The 15,712-nt window shown below is 46.4% G+C and overlaps 2 protein-coding genes and 1 long non-coding RNA gene across 8 annotated transcripts; 2 read left to right on the top strand and 1 right to left on the bottom strand.

The window, feature by feature from the left end:
• The first annotated feature begins 6,266 nt into the window (after window positions 1-6,266).
• LOC121175802 lies at window positions 6,267-8,767 on the top strand. The gene is made up of 4 exons (XR_005892788.1): window positions 6,267-6,573; window positions 6,764-6,859; window positions 7,172-7,234; window positions 7,557-8,767. It is a non-coding gene; the product is annotated as an uncharacterized LOC121175802 (long non-coding RNA).
• A 122-nt stretch (window positions 8,768-8,889) lies between these two features.
• On the bottom strand, window positions 8,890-11,393 carry rpp30 (ribonuclease P/MRP 30 subunit). Of its 3 annotated transcripts, none has more exons than XM_041029647.1 (12): window positions 11,263-11,393; window positions 10,883-10,941; window positions 10,709-10,765; window positions 10,571-10,636; window positions 10,398-10,469; window positions 10,204-10,293; window positions 9,991-10,107; window positions 9,768-9,797; window positions 9,634-9,671; window positions 9,448-9,527; window positions 9,255-9,347; window positions 8,890-9,034 (listed from the first exon to the last, which is right to left on the bottom strand). In XM_041029647.1, the coding sequence occupies exons 1-12, from the start codon at window positions 11,342-11,344 to the stop codon at window positions 8,991-8,993; spliced, it is 828 nt and encodes a 275-aa protein (XP_040885581.1). In that variant the 5' UTR covers window positions 11,345-11,393; the 3' UTR covers window positions 8,890-8,990. The 3 variants fall into 3 exon arrangements, with proteins under 3 accessions (XP_040885581.1, XP_040885582.1, XP_040885583.1); XM_041029648.1 differs by having other exon boundaries at window positions 9,264-9,347; window positions 11,263-11,392; XM_041029649.1 differs by having other exon boundaries at window positions 10,204-10,221; window positions 11,263-11,392.
• nudt13 (nudix (nucleoside diphosphate linked moiety X)-type motif 13) lies at window positions 10,907-15,699 on the top strand. Of its 4 annotated transcripts, none has more exons than XM_041029644.1 (10): window positions 10,907-11,047; window positions 11,797-11,874; window positions 12,459-12,650; window positions 12,741-12,883; window positions 13,082-13,189; window positions 13,268-13,374; window positions 13,582-13,707; window positions 13,975-14,086; window positions 14,193-14,347; window positions 14,547-15,699. In XM_041029644.1, the coding sequence occupies exons 3-10, from the start codon at window positions 12,568-12,570 to the stop codon at window positions 14,739-14,741; spliced, it is 1,029 nt and encodes a 342-aa protein (XP_040885578.1). In that variant the 5' UTR covers window positions 10,907-11,047; window positions 11,797-11,874; window positions 12,459-12,567; the 3' UTR covers window positions 14,742-15,699. The 4 variants fall into 4 exon arrangements, with proteins under 4 accessions (XP_040885578.1, XP_040885577.1, XP_040885579.1 ...); XM_041029643.1 differs by having other exon boundaries at window positions 10,907-11,263; XM_041029645.1 differs by lacking the exon at window positions 13,082-13,189 and having other exon boundaries at window positions 10,907-11,263; window positions 14,547-15,698.
• The last annotated feature ends 13 nt before the right edge of the window (window positions 15,700-15,712 follow it).

Genomic DNA, 15,712 nt, shown 5'->3' with positions numbered 1-15,712 from the left:
CAAATGTTTCAAACCCGTTTCGACCAAAAACCAGAATCTGCCTTTGTTAGACTGTGTGATGAACACGGAGACTGAGTGTGTGTCAGGACACAACAATCACACACGTGTGTGTTAATCTGTGTGTGTGTGCATGTCCCAGTCCCTGAGTCCCACAGCTCCACTTTGTCCTCTCTGATAAACTGGCTCTGGATCAGTTCCAGCCTCATCGTGCTCTTTGTTCTCTGTTCTGACAGCCTGGACTCAGACTGATCCCAGTCCCTCGGCTCACATCACTTCCAGGATTCTCCAGGATCCTGCAGAATATTCCAGGACCTCTCTGATGTCTGTTCCAGGTGAGTGGCTGCAAAAGAAGGAGCCAGAACCAACGAATGGAAAATGAGATGCAACCTGAGACGTGTTCGAACTTTCCCTCAGGCCTTCAAGGATTTATCTGTTTTTTCTTTAATTTTATTTCATCTAATTTTATTTTGTTTATTTATTTATTTTTTGATGTAGTTTTATTTTTTATTCGTTGGGTTGTTGCAGGGAGCTGTAGGAGTTTGTTTTTTTAGATTTTTGATTTTTAGTTTAGTTTTTAATTTTTTGTTTTAATGTTTAATGTTCCAGTATTTTGTAACTTTATTAGATTTTTGTGTGTCTGTGTCTGTGTCTGCGTGTGCGTCTGTGTGTCTGTCTGTGTCTGTGTGTCTGTGTGTGTGTGTGTGTGTGTGTGTGTGTGTGTGTCTGTGTGTCTGTGTCTCTGTGTCTGTGTGTCTGTGTCTGTGTGTGTCTGTGTGTCTGTGTCTGTGTGTGTCTCTGTGTCTGTGTGTCTGTGTGTGTCTCTGTGTCTGTGTGTCTGTGTGTGTGTGTGTGTGTGTGTGTGTGTGTGTGTGTGTGTGTGTGTGGTTCTCTCAGTTGTTCCGTTGTCAGACTGTGGTTCTCTCAGACTCAGTGAGGTGAGTTCAGGGGATCTGAGTTTATTAATGAGGCAAAGTTTGTTGATCATCAGCAGAAACTGATGATTTGATGATTTTAATCGACTCAAACTGTCGTGTTCCTGTTTTTAGCTGCTCTCGTCTTCACATGATGTGAAACACGCTGCAGTTTGCGGTCAGTGTTTGACATCAGCTCTGAAACCATGATGATCAGCAGTAACACTGCAGCGATCCGTGTGCTGTTCCTGCAGGCCACTGCGTTTGTTTGTGGAACCACAGCTCCACCACCAGGACGGGACGGGTACTGCAGCTGACAGGAAGGCGTTTTACACTTTTCCATCCCACTTCAGTCAAAAGCATCTTCATGAATGTAGAAAGCAAACGTGCTGCGGTGGAGTCACATCATCATCACCATCATCATCATCATCTTTTTCAGGTTCTTCTGTCCACATCACGTCACAGGTTCATGTGGAAACAGCAAATGATCATTTCTTCTGGTTTCCTCTGAATCTAAATGTTCCGTGTGTTTTACGTGTTGAAATGAACTCGTGCAGATTCAGACTGTGCTCAGTGCAGAACCCTCCCCCCCAAAAACCAGCCAATCAATTCCCTTCAATTAACTTCAGTTAAGTCTCATTAACTTTAACAGAGAATCACATTAAACACACACTCCTCTGTTGTTTCCTCCTCTTATGTTTGTTTGTGGCTGTTTGTGATTGAACACACACACACACCATCATCATCATCCTCTGGGACGTTATTTGAACATTTTGGCCAAACAGCATTCACTTCATCTCTTCTCTTCTTCATGTGTGTGTGTGTGTGTGTGAGAGAGAGAGAAAGAGAGGGTTTTATGTCAGTGTGATTGACAGGTCTGACAGCTGTATGATTGATTACCCTCCAACCACACAGAGCTTGTGTAGACCCTCCACAGTGTGTGTGTGTGTGTGTGTGTGTCAGCAGACTGTGAAGTCTCTATTACATTGTGAGGTCAGCAGCTGGGGGCGGGGTCAGAGGTCAGACGTCAGTGAAGTTTGAGTTTCATCAGCAGCTGATCAGCTGCCACAGTCTGATAATGAAAAGATTATCAATCAATCAATCACATTATAAAGAAAGGCAGACTCGGTCTCAGGGTGATCGATCGGCTCAGCTGTGACTGATCCTCTGTGCTGCTTCATACAGGTGCATAGCTCAGGCCAGTGGTTCCCAACCTGAGGATCGGGTCCCTCCAAACGGTCAACAGATAAATCTGAGGGGAGGTCAGAGGACGGATGGGACAGCAGAGGACAGAGGGGTCGTCAGAGCTGTGGGTTCACCTGTTCGTCTGACAGGTAACTGCAGCTGTCAGCTGAAAGAAGTAACACACACACTGTCAGCTGTCAGTCACACAGAAATCAATAAAAGTGTAAAGGCTGTTAAAGTTAATATTTCATCTGAGCGGTTGCCGAGGGAACCAATTAATGGAGGGAGTGAACCTGAGAGAACGTGTGTGTGTGTGTGTGTGTGTGTGATAAGGACACAAACAAATGTTTGAATGATCCATTTCACACAGGAAATAAGCTGCACCCAAACCGTCCTGTGTCTCCCCACATTCAGGCTGTTAAACTCCACCTGCAGATGTTTTAACATCAGGATTATTCTCTGTGATCATTCACAACAGATGTTCCAGTGAACTTTCATCTGGAACTGCTGATCTGGAAATACCTTAGATGTCCTTGGAGTGGACCTAGGGGTGGGCGATATGGCAAAAATATCACATCACGATTTTTTAATGGTAAAATCACGATTTCAATTTTATCACAGTTCATTTTTACAGTGAAGTTAATTTAGAACCAAACTATTTTCTTTGTAAAAACTTAGTTATAAAGGCAAAAAAGTCACCTCTTTCCACCGTTTGCTACTTCTCTCATATGTCCTGCTTTTATCAAAGGCTTGTGTTATAGTTGGTTGTTTCTGTGTAATGTCTTTAGCCGTTACCACCGGCTGATGTGTAGTCGGCCTCGCTGCTCTCAGCAGATTGTTCCGGATGCTGCCTCTTCAGGTGGTTAAAGAGGTTCGTTGTTGCGCTTTGTCGTTTGGAGAAAATCCAAACCAGTTCCACACGCAGTGTTGGGGAGTAACGGAATACGTGTAACGGCGTTACGTATTCAGAGTACAAATTATGAGTAACTGTATTCCATTACAGTTACAGTTTAAATAGATAGTATTCAGAATACAGTTACAGTGTTGAAATCAATGGATTACGTGACGATACTTCTCTGTTTCACGAGTTTATATTTATTCTCTAAATGAACGAAGGCAACCCGATGCGTTTCCCAGAAGCCCCAGCTCCACGAAAACAGACGGAAATAAACGAGCTATTCGCCCGATCAGTCGGTCAGAATGGAGTCGGACGAGGAGCAGCAGGAGCGAGAGCTTGAGCCGCAGCCGGCAAAACAGAGCCGGGACAGGAATGCGCTGGCCAAGACAGAGACGGCGTTACATGAACTCCGTTACTCCCCAACACTGTCCATACGACTCAAGTGGACTTCTTTTTGGGGACCAACTCCAAGCTTTCACTTTCGAAGCCGGCCATGGCTACCCGCTACACCTGGACTAAAACAGCGAGGCTAGTAAAAAAAAAAAAAAATCAGCACTGCTCATACTTCGCCATGATTGGTTGGTCATGTTCACGTGAAGCGGCCTGTTAGTTGCCCAAGGAAAAAAAAAACTTCTCGTGCTTCTGTGCGCAAGCATAGAGCTGCAATTAATAGCATGTGCCCTATAGACGATAATACGATCTCTCTCCTCTGGCAGATCGTCAACATCAAGATCGTCTTCACGATCTAATATCGCCATATCGCACACCCCTAAGTGGACCCCATTTTGTTGTCCTGATCAAAGACATCCTTTATTGTCCCTTCTGCTGTGAAAGGTGTTTCTGGCAGACTGGTTCCATGCAGCGCGCACACACACACACACCACTGCTGCCATTTTGCATTTGAACAGCTCTACAGCTGATGAAGATCATGTGATAGAATCGACAGTTTCACAGCAGTTACTAAATGGACCTGACCTGTGTCCTGTTCTGTCTCTGTCCTCCAGGTCCAACTTTCTGCTCAGCAAAGATTCAGATCCTGTGAAAAATATGAGCTTCATATTTGTGACACGATGAGAAACCAAAGTGTGTGAGAGAATAAACTCAAGTTTCTGTGGTTTCATGTGGTTTTAAAGGAAAAAGAAACTGAAATCTGTCGTGTGCTGCTGATATATTCAGAACTTTTCTCTTTTTTGTTCCCAGTTTTGCTTCATAAAGAATTCATCGGACAGAAACGAGAACAAAGACAACGACTGGAAGAACAACGTCTCTGCTCAGCAAAATAAAAGCCCCTGAAATGTCATTCAGGAGGTGAAGACGCCTTTAATCTGACAGTCACGCTTCATTGTTCATGTTTAATGTTTGATTTCTTTATTTCTGGCACAGTTTCCTGTGGAGATGTTTCCACGCCGACGGCAACACGAGGAACAATGAGGAGACAACAGGTCGGCTGATGGAATTATGGGAGGAGGGAGATGGGGGGAGGGTGGGGGTGGGGGTGGGGAGGGGTACAGATGCAGGTGTACCCCCCAACATCTCTCAGGCCCCTGGTGCTGAGCCTGGTAGGCCCCTTCAGTGATCTGTCCATGGTCCTTGGTACGTCCGCCATGTCCCATTAAAGGTTCTGGCTGTCACGAAGAGACAGCCTGAGACACAGTCATCCTCCTGTCTTCTGGTCTCCATGTCCCCTCAGTGTGTTTGTCAGATAAAAATAAACCCACACGAAGGGAAACGCTGACCTCAGACCACCTGATCCTGGTTTTAAAGCAGGAGGAGCAGATGAAGCAGTTTCAGTGTTTCTGGGCCTCAGGGACGAATATTTTCCGCTTAGAATCCTTTAACATGAAGATAATACGAAACAACTCGGGGGGGGGGGGGGGAGAGAGGGAGGGGGAGGGGGGAGATGGAGGGGGAGGGGGGAGAGGAGGGAAAGATGTGTGTGGAGGTGTGGTGGGCCTCAGGGACCAGACTTCATCTAAAACAACATTTAGCACTCTGCCGACCTTCACTCCCTCGTTTCCTTCGTTCTCTTTTCTCTTGTTCTTTCACTCCGTTTGGTCAAACAGTTTCCACTCGTTTAACAGAATCTCAGGAGAAAATGGCCATCGCTCCATCCCTCCGCCCCTCCATCCCTGCGGCTCCTCTTTGTTTTCTCTCGCCACCAGCAAACCTCCAACCACCTTAAATCAAAAATAAGCTCTTGTTCCCTTTTGAATAAAATCCACCTTAAACCATCAGATTCAGACAAATTCAGACGTCCATCGAGTGTAACGACAAACCTGAGGAACTTTACTGGGACAGTTTTTGCATTTTCTTCTGCTGCACTGCAGAATCACACGTCACAACCCGGAACATACAGCTGCAACACGCCAAACACATGAAAGTGTTAAAACCTGCTCCAGCTGTAAACAGCTGCTGAAGCATCGATGACTCCTCAGTAAACCACAGACCAGAATACCACTCCTACTGATGATGATCATAATAACAATAATAATAATAATAATAATAAGGGCTCAGGTCATTTCTTCGTTAACATTCACTGAGTGAATGTTGAAAAATGGCAGCAGAATCTTTGATCAGAACAGATGAAAGAATTTAAACCTGTGGGATTCAAACCCACAACCTCAGCGTTGGTGAATCAGCTTTGAGTCAAACAGTAAAGTCCAGTAGAAAAACAGTAGAATCAGAGTGATGTGAACAGTGTCTGCTGCCACCTGCTGCTCCCACACAGTTACTGCACCGTTTCTTGCAGGACATGTCTTTGTTTTCTTCATGTTTCCAACTCAGTTCCTTTAAATCTGCTGATGCTGTCAGAAACTTTTCCAAACACAGAGAGGAGGAAAACTTCACATGTGATGTCTGTCTTTTATTTCAGTGTAGATTTGCCTTTTCTGCGTTTCAGGCGTTTCCGTGTCTGATTTACATCTGAGGTAAAAAAAAAAAAAAAAAAAAAAAAAAAAAAAAGCCTCCAAATCTCGTGAGAGTTTGTCCTGGCTCCGATTGGTTCGCTCGGCTCTGACGTCACAATATTTGAAAAGGAAACGCGTGAAAACGTGACGGGTGAAAAAACGGAAATACTACTTCCGGTTCAGTGAGTGGGACTTCAAAGTAAAAGAAACGGTTCGTTCCATTTCTGCTTTTATTTCTTTTTTGTTCATTTTGATTTTCTGTTTGTAATGCTAACACGTTTTTCTTCTTTTACCGGTATTTTTATCCCTTAATTAGGATATTTATTCATTAAACATTTAAATTTTTCACTTTTTTTAAAAATCTTTCTTTCAGCGGAAATGCTGGTGCTTTTATTATGAAGAACGGTCTTCGTCTCTACCCGGAAAGGCTGACCTCGGTCCTCGTCGCCTCAAACTTAAAGTTGCCGGTCAACAGAAGGTCGCCCAACAAAAGCAGCAGCAGCTGGAGAACAGTCAGTCCGCCTGTTAGCTCCCGGCTAACCGAACCGAAGTGTCCCCGGTTCGCAGGTGGACCGAGGCGCCTTTAGCTCTGTTAGCTCTGTTAGCTGTTAGCATGCAGTGTGCTAACCTCCTGAAGAAGAGGAGTCTGGAGCCGCAACCGTGGAGCAGAGCGGTGAGACACCTGAGAGAGGAAGATGATGATGAAGATCAGGGCTGTAACTGAGGATTGTTTTCTACCTGCAGATGTTTGATTAATGAGTGAATGAGCTAACACCTGGCTAACACCTGTCTGATGGCTCCAGCAGACACAGCGGTTAGCTCAGTGTTAGACTGGTGATGATGATGATGATGTTTGATTTCAGAAGCGGGTATGTTTGGAGGCGGGGCTTCAGACAGCTGAATGTCCAATGGAAACGATCCACAGTGTCACTGTGACGAATCATCATGAAGAGCAGCAGGTCGGTGCAGGTTGTCATGACAACTGGCAGTAAATTGATATTGTTGCTGTGATAGACTGGTTCAGGATTTAGGTTCTGTTCAGTTCCCACGTGCTGTTAGCAGCTCATGTGACAGAACGTTCTGCTCTGTGATTGGACGGTTCTTGCTGAAAGGTATTCTGGGAGCTGGAGTGAACGACTGTCCTGTAGTTTTTATGTCTTTTCCTCAGCAGAGATTTTCTGTCTTTTCTGATTTTGTTGATGTTTTTCTGATGATCTGAGGCACTGACACGTGTGTGTGTGTGTGTGTGTGTGTGTGTGTGTGTGATGCAGGTTGGTGTGGTCCACCCCAGGCCTCCTCAGCTCTGCTGTCCCAGATGTCTCGGAGGAGAATCAGTAAGTTCATTGTGTGTGTGTGTGTTGCTGTTGTTCTGACAGGAACAGGAAGGTAATAAACACCTGTGAGGCTGTAAACAGCTGATAAGGTGCAGTTTACCTGTGGATGAAGGAGAAGCTGCAGGTCACATGATCGAACCTGCTGAAGCTGGTTTATAATCTGACCTTTGACCTCTGATAACAGCTCTCCATAGAAACACAGCAGAGTTTCTGACCGTCGCTCCTCCCAGTGATCGAAGCGGCAGAGTTTCACGGGGATCTGAGAGACGCTGACTCAGCTGCGTTTGTGTTCGGCTCACAGTAAACGATGTTTTCATTTCAGGGTCACATCAGCCACATCACGGGACACTGAGCTGATCAAAGACACTCCCACAGAAGCCGTTCAGACTCCGCCCAGCCCGCAGCGCCTCCTTGCTGCACCCAGGTCTCTGCTGCTTTCACACACGCCCTGAACTCAGGACGTCCCCTGGAGGAACTGTATGTGAGGACAAAAGTCCAGATGAGCTGGACTGGATATTACACGGACTTTACCCTGTTACAAAGTCCGTGTAATGTCCGACCAGAGCGGGTCGCAGCCCGGAGGTGCTGCCCAGGCTCCGCCCCCTACCTGTGTCACATGGACAGTGTGTGATCATGTGCTGCATGTGTGAAAGGAAAACTGCAGACATTGTCTGGAGGTCCTGTGAGAAAACAGCTGACCCTGTTACCACGCCAACTTAAAAGACCAATCAGGTGCCTCTTTGTCACGTTTGTCTCTTTAACTCCAGGTGATTGGTGTTTCATTCCTGACGATTATTTTCTCAACCCCCTCAGTTTCTCCCTGCGATCTGCCAGACTGACCCTGAATCAGCCAAACTGAGCAGAGCTCATCACTTTTCACTCGTAAACCTCAGACGTCTCCGTGTCCTTGAATGCACCATCAGGTGGAATTTGGAGAACCTGTAGGAAATTCAGCGTAACGCTCCTTTGAGCATTGTAGCCCCACCCCCCTGCGTCTCCGATCCAATCAGACTGTCTTCCTCCTCCTACCTGACGTCTGATTGGTTCTCGTGAACGGTGTGCAGTGAACTCATTCGCTTTATAAACTCATGTAGTCTTTCAGCTAATAAGTAATCAGTAACCAGTGACTCTGACCTCTGACCTCCGTGCTGCCTCTGATGTCATCATTGTCACGTAGTAAAGGGCTCTTACTGCTTTGAGTGCAGAACAAACAGCTAACGAAACATCAGGGATCCACAAGAGTGTTTGTTTACATCATGTGTTCACTGACAGCCAATCAGATCGTCTGATCTGTCAGGTATCCACATCTGTATCAGCCTCAGTAAAAGGGACATAAGCCTGTAACCGGATGCAGAGTTTTATATTTTTAACCGTTTTATTTTTAACCTGACTGAATGTAGCTTCCTGCAGAGTTCTATTTTTCATAATGCCACTTCCTGCTTTGGGTCTGACCAATCAGAGGCCAGCATTTGCATGGCAGCCCAATTTCAAAATAAAACCTTTGACTAAAAACTTGTCTGAGGTCTGTTTCCTTTGACTGATAAAGCCAACACTCTGTCTGACAGACTGCAGTCAAGTTTTCACTCTGTGAGCTGTTTGATGCCAACGTTTTTCCTGTGACTTCAAATGTTCCAGAATAAAACCAAAGATCCAAAGAGATTCTTCGAATTTTATTAGAAAAAAAACAAACAAAGAAACAAAAAACATCAAAACTCAGACGTCAGACGAGTTCCCCGGGTCCCGCCCTCCTCAGCTGTCAATCAGTGGGAGGTTTGTGTCTCTTGGCAGCAGGAGTTTCACCTGTTAAAAAAACAAAAGCGGCTTGTCAGCGTGCAGCTGAAACTGATCCTGAGACGTGTGACAGGAAATGAAATGGGTTCTGGTCACCTGACACCTACAGGTGAGGCCTCCTCCTGAACCTCAATTCACAGCTTTTAAGACGTTTTCATTTCATTCCATCAGTTCATGTATGAACGAGCTGTCTCTGCGAGCGGCTCCAGAGTCCTGACTGTAAACCTACCGTGGTCACAGCGTGGTGGCGCCTCCTGCTGGCCGGACGAGCCACCGCAGCTCTTCATGGTGTAGATGATCCCACTGGCCGTCTTCCTGGTTTCTGACGACAAACAAACAATGTGATAGGATCAGATGTGAGTCCTGTGCTATGATCAGGATCTGTGGTTAGCCAGATAACTTCAGGTTTAACTCTGACTTACCTGCGTGGAGCAGAACTGAGCGACAGGTGGAGGAGATGGATTCTTTGGCGTCTCCGTCTGACAAACTGAACAACAAACCTCTGAGGAGGCAGATCAGGAAGACAACATGACATACTCACACACTCACACTCACTCACTCACTCACACACACACACACACTGAGCTGCTGTTGTTGAAGCAGGATACAGGTTGGCGACATCGTACGGACCTCTGAGCTCCAGAGCCTGAAACACAGATTGAATACTGATCAATACATCATGATATTGATCCATAACTGAGTGATGGACTGATCACAGATTGATAACTGACCAATCACTGACCTTCTCTGCTGCACTGGACAGGATCACACTCTGAGAGACAGAAACAGTCTGTGAGCTCTGAGCAGGCTGAAACACACGGCTCTGGTTTTTCTACTGTTTCTATTTATTGACCTCGACTCAGGTTCAAGTTCAACCTGTGGCGTGATGTGATATCATGGTGACATCATCCTGACAACACATCACGTCACAGCTACAGGAGCCTGCTGAGACAAAGAGGAGGTACCTTTCCTTTACAGGTCTCCATGAGACTGACGGCGTTAGCGATGGTGTAACGTCTCATGGTGGAGTCTCTGATGGCGGCGGCGTATGAGACCTCAAACACCAGACCTCTGTCTGCAGCCTGGACGCACACAGGTACACACACACACACACAGTGTGTTTACACTTCTTTAATGATGGTGATGATGATGATGATGGAGATGATGATGACTCTCACCCCGTTCACTGGTGCTCTCTTGAAGAAGAAGGGAAGTTTCTCTGTGACTGAGATACAGATGATGTCGACATCATACAACATACAGGCAGCCTGAACACACACACACACACACACACGCACACGCACACACACATATTAAACACTGTTGGATTCTTCTCAATGAGCACAGTAACATCGTAACATGAGATTCTCACATGGAAGAGTTTCTCTGTGGTGGGCTGGACGGCCAGAAGGTCGAAACTCCGATACTCTGCAGCGTTCGGCCTCTGAACACACAGGTAAACACACACAGGTAAACACGTGAGCGTCGTGCGCTTCAGACCTGGTGACGTCAGGACAGACGCCAAAATAAAACATCAACACTCACGAAGTGACTGGAGTCTGACATCACCACCGTCAGTCTGTTCAGCACTCTGATTGGACGAGAGCGACCCTGACACACACACACAAAGGTGTTAACGTACTGAAAATACGTATTCATCTACATCATCAGCTTCGTCCTCACCTGCACGATGGGCAGTTGATCGATCAGCTCATTGATCGGTGTTGGGGTGGGGATCTCCTGCCAACAGGAAATAAAACAGAGTTACAAATTAAAAGTCAGGTGACACAGTGATGCTGAAATCTTTTCCTGCGTGTGACTGTTCTTGAACGCAGCGCAGCAGGTGAGGACACGCACCTGTTTCTTTTTGGTCGTGGGCTCAAACACGTAGTTGATGGCGACTGTGGAGAAACCGACTGCAGGAAGAAAAGAAGAGACGAACTCACAGTATTTCCTTTTTGAATATTCTTTATCGACAGCTGATTGTGCTGACAAATCACAGGATGCGTGGAAAACACTGAGGTTTATTAAGTTTTTGCATCCTTTGTGTTTTATTTGCTTGACTCACGTATTAAATCATGTTTATACAGTTTTATCTAAATAAGAAGAGAACGCTAGCTGAGCCCTGCTGCTAGCTGAGCCCTGCTGCTAGCTGGGTTAGCCTCCGCGCAGCAGTAGCTGACGCTCAGGCGTTAAACGCGGGTTTCTGGAGGTACAGCTGGGCTGAGGAGACTCACGGTGAGCCGCCGTCTCTATCATACTCTGCAGTCTGCTCTTATCCGCCGTGTAGCTCAGGTTTAAATCCATAAACACAGACATGATGCTGCTGCCTGCCACCAGCAACTTTCCGCCACATGCGCACGACCGAACGGCCTGATGGGAACTGTAGTCCGTCCTTCTTACCAGCTGGAATGGGCCTGGTCAGAGAGGCAGTCAAGTTTTTGTTTTACATTCATAAACAGACGTTTCTCTGAGCTTATCGTTACTGTTGATTATTATCTAATTATCTGTCTGAGAACAGAGACGCAAAGACGAATTATAACTCAATAAATGAATGTATAAATTGTTTATTATTCATCAAGAGTTTGACTGAAATGAATGTTACATTTTGTTTTAGCAAAAAGCAGAACTTTAAAATGTCTGCTTTTTAAACAGAGTCTGGTGGAATGTTTTCAGCTGGGTTTTCTACTTACAAGCCAAAAAAACTCTAAGTAAAAACACCATTTATGGGCAGAACGGAGCAGTTTTTTAATAATTGCTGTTTCCTCCAGGGGGCAGTGACGCGTCAGCTGCAAACAAAGAGGAAGAAGAAGAAGAAGAAGAAGAAAAGGTCACAGAGGCTCCTGCAGGTATCTGACCACACACACGTTTGTACAGTACACATTGATTGAAACGCACTGCTCTGTGACTGTATCCATGTAATCCGCCCCTTTCTCCGATCGTTTGATTTGTGGGACATTTTTCGCCAAATTCCATTCAAAAATCTGCCAATTTAACGTTTCCCTTCTTTTCGGTAAACATGCATATCAGAGCCGAGCTGAGACCTGAAACCGGACTGTTTTACAGTAACGACCAGCAAAGGCCCGGTCCTCCGGAAGGCTGAGGTTAACGAGGCGACTGTCAAACGTTTTCATCGTTTTATCTTTGTCGCACAAACATATTCCAATAAATCAAGATCTGGCGGAGAAACTGTAACAGCCTGTGTGTGTGTGTTAGAGTCTCTTGTTGCAGCTAACGTGTACACTTTGTCCTGAAGGTGGCGCTGGAGGAAAGATCACGAAGTCATTAAAGCATAAAGGGTTCATCCTCTGGGATTCATTCATTCATTCACTGAGACATTTACCTGGACAGTGAGAACGTTCAGTGTTTAATGCCTGGTAGGTTTGGCTGTCACACGTTCATTGTTTGTGTTTGTGTCTTTGTTTGTACACAGGTCATCTGTGCTGCTGGTCCCTGTTCCCTGACTACAGGCAGCAGAGCCTGTTCTAACAGGTCCAGTCCAGATCAGTCCAGACTGGTTCGGGTGGAGTTCAGTGGCAGCCATGCTGCGTCCTCTGAGGATTCTCCTCTCTGCTACAAAATGTCCTCCGACCCGCCGCCACTGCAGCTTCGTCTCCAGGACGAGGTTCGGTAACTCCCAGAAATCTGACGGACTGATCAGCTGATTGATGGTAAACAGATCAACTGATTGATTAACAGGCTGATTTTCTCTCAGGTATGTGAACAGGTTGAAGGAGGATGATGCATCGTGTGTTGCAGCGCTGCAGAACGGTCGCATTTTCCTGTTCCACCGCCTGTCTCCTCTGCTGCACCGTACCGACAGAGGAACCCTCAGACCAGCAGCATTCATCAGCTCAGGTACAGGACCTCAGAACCACAGAACCTCAGGTAGAGATTATCCAGTAGACAACCAGAGGGGGGAAATCTCAAGCAAAGAAAGTATAGAGCCAAAGATACGGAAACATAGAAAGAGAACCTCTGGTGTCAGACCGGAGAAGTATAGAAGCTGAGAAAGGAAACTACAGTTAGAAAAGTTCATGATGGTTCATGTTCCAGATGTGCAGGCGATCCTGGAGAGACTCGGTTCAGACGGATCCCTGCTGAAGGAGTCAGTTCTGATTGGATGTTCTGAACAGAACCAGGCTCAGTTCTGTTTGGACATTGGTAAGAACACATTAATCTAGATAAGGGATTAACTCTGGGTTCTGGTCTGATGTTTTGGTCCAATGCTGTGGTCTGTAGGAGAACTGGATCAGGCAGCAGCAGAAGAAGAGTGTAAAGGAAACTTTGTTGACCTGAGGAAGGCGTTCTTTCTGCTGACGGGAGCAGAGGGGCCTCTAGTGGCCAAGGTCAGAAACTACAATTGGACGCTGAGTATTTCTCTTTCATTTTTGTCATGCTTTAATTTTGAAATACTGCAGGAAGTCTTAATGACTCACAGTCAGTGCAGTTTAAAGGGTTCACCCAAATTAAAGATGGGACCTGTTGGCTGAACAGTTGCTGGTGTGGATTATCTGTATGACCTGTTCTGTCCCTGGTCCCGGTCTGTCTTACAGGGTCAGGCTCTGCTGCGCTGGCATCAGACCAGCAGGTTCTGCAGTGCTACGGGTCAACCGACCCTCCGCAACCAGGCCGGGAGTCAGAGACTCTGCAGCAGCAGCGGCATCGTCTACTATCCAAAGGTGAATCAGATTTAAAGTAACTGAGATTTAAACCCGATCTGGACCAACTCTGAACCAGATCTGAACTTGATACACACTGGATCTGATTCACATTCAAACCGGAACTGAACCAGAGTCAAACCAGATCCAAACTAACTAAAGACCAGATCTAGAGTAGATCCAAACCAGGTAAACACCTGCTTCAGTCTAGTTCTGAACCAGCTCGTAGATTTCCAGTCCTTGCTCGGTCTCTCCTGGTCTGAATGGTCTCCCCTGGTCTTCCTGCAGATGTCTCCGGTGGTGATCGTCCTGGTGTCTGATGGGAAACGGTGTTTGTTGGGTCGCCAGTCGTCATTCCCTCGGGGGATGTACAGCGCTCTGGCCGGTTTCTGTGACATGGGTTAGTCTCACCAGTCCACACACACACCTGTTAATCACCTGTCTGTTTACCTGGTTTCCTGTTTATTTACCTAGCTAACCGACCTGTCTGTCTGTGGCTGTTCCAGGTGAGTCTCTGGAGGAGGCTCTGTGCAGGGAGGTAGCGGAGGAGGTGGGTTTGGAGGTTCAGAGCATCTCCTACAGCTCCTCACAGCACTGGCCTTTCCCTCACAGCTCTTTCATGCTGGGCTGCCACGCTTCTGTTAGTCCTGCCCACACTCAGGTGAGCTCTGATACACACACCTGTCTGATTTATATGTTATATGTTTTTGTTTTGTTTTGTTATGTTTTTTTATCATTCATTAAATCCATGATTGAATATACTGAAGGAGCCCTGAGGTACGCCTCAGCTGCAGGTGCACAGGTAGAACCACTGGTACTGAGGACGTGTCATGTGACCTGCTGTGCTGTTTCCTGTCCAGTTGAACGTGGACCATACAGAGCTGGAGGACGCTCGCTGGTTCAGTCTGGAGGAAATCACCTCTGCCCTGCAGGTGAAGACTCCGCCCAGGCGAGCCGACCCCCCCGTCACCTGGCTTCCCCCGAAACATGCCATCGCCAACCGCCTTATCAGGGAGTGGATGGACCAGCAGGGACGCCACAGGGACGGAGAGTAAAGTCCAAACTCTGAGGAGCAGATAACATGTCCAGAGAGCTCAGATTTCACCCACCCACAGAAATCGATTCATATGAACCACCAGGTCCAAAAACTAGCCGTGAGTCCATGGAGGAAAAGTGCTGAACTTCACAGAATCCCTCTGAAGGGCGCTGTCAGAGTCTCAGCTGGGTCAGACCTGAACACATGATTCAGTGTGACCTCACTTCCTGGGGATATCATCATCTCTGAGGTCCATCCTGCAGAACTTCATTCAGAATCCTGCTGTTTTTAAGTTTCCCTCAGTTTCACAGTGATCCAGTGAGAGGAGTCTGTCCATCCATGGTTCACTGCGGACAGGAGCTGATCACAGCTGATTCAGCTGCTGTTACTGGGACAGTTGGACTGAATGGACACAGATACAGGATAAAAACAGGGATTGAGCTGCAGCCCAGAGCTGAATCCATGGAAGCACTGTGCTTCCTGGTTACATCCCCCAGAGCATTATAGGAACCGTAGTTTCAAAACCAAGAACAAACAGAAAGAAGACAAAGAATTATAAGAGTCAAACAGCATCAGTGTGTATATTTAGTGAAGCTCAGGAACGTGTCCGCTGCTTTTATTCCTTCACCTCACACAGGATACGAACAGATCTGTGGTCAGTTTAACACGTGTCACCTCTGTGTTTCCAAAGGGAAAGTTAATGTTTGCTGCCCTCTGATCTGATCTGTGCAAACTCTGACTGGAATAATTCACTTTTAATAACATTTTACAGTGAAACAGAAAGCTGCCTCTGAACATGCTGCTGCACAGGTGGAACAGATTCACACAGAACAATGTGTGGGTTTCCTGCGTGATCACTGAAGGTCAGTGAAGACACGCTAACTTCAGGCGTGTTGATCAGTGAGCACAGTTCCTGACTAATGAAGCTGAAATTACAATAAAATCATGAAAATATCAAAGACACTAAAATGATATTGGCCTGAATGAACA

The sequence above is a fragment of the Toxotes jaculatrix genome, chromosome 21 (assembly GCF_017976425.1).
Source record: "Toxotes jaculatrix isolate fToxJac2 chromosome 21, fToxJac2.pri, whole genome shotgun sequence".
NCBI classification, from domain to species: Eukaryota; Metazoa; Chordata; class Actinopteri; family Toxotidae; genus Toxotes; species Toxotes jaculatrix.
Note: the sequence above shows the minus strand (reverse complement) of the source record. Positions and strands in the feature narration are given on the sequence as shown.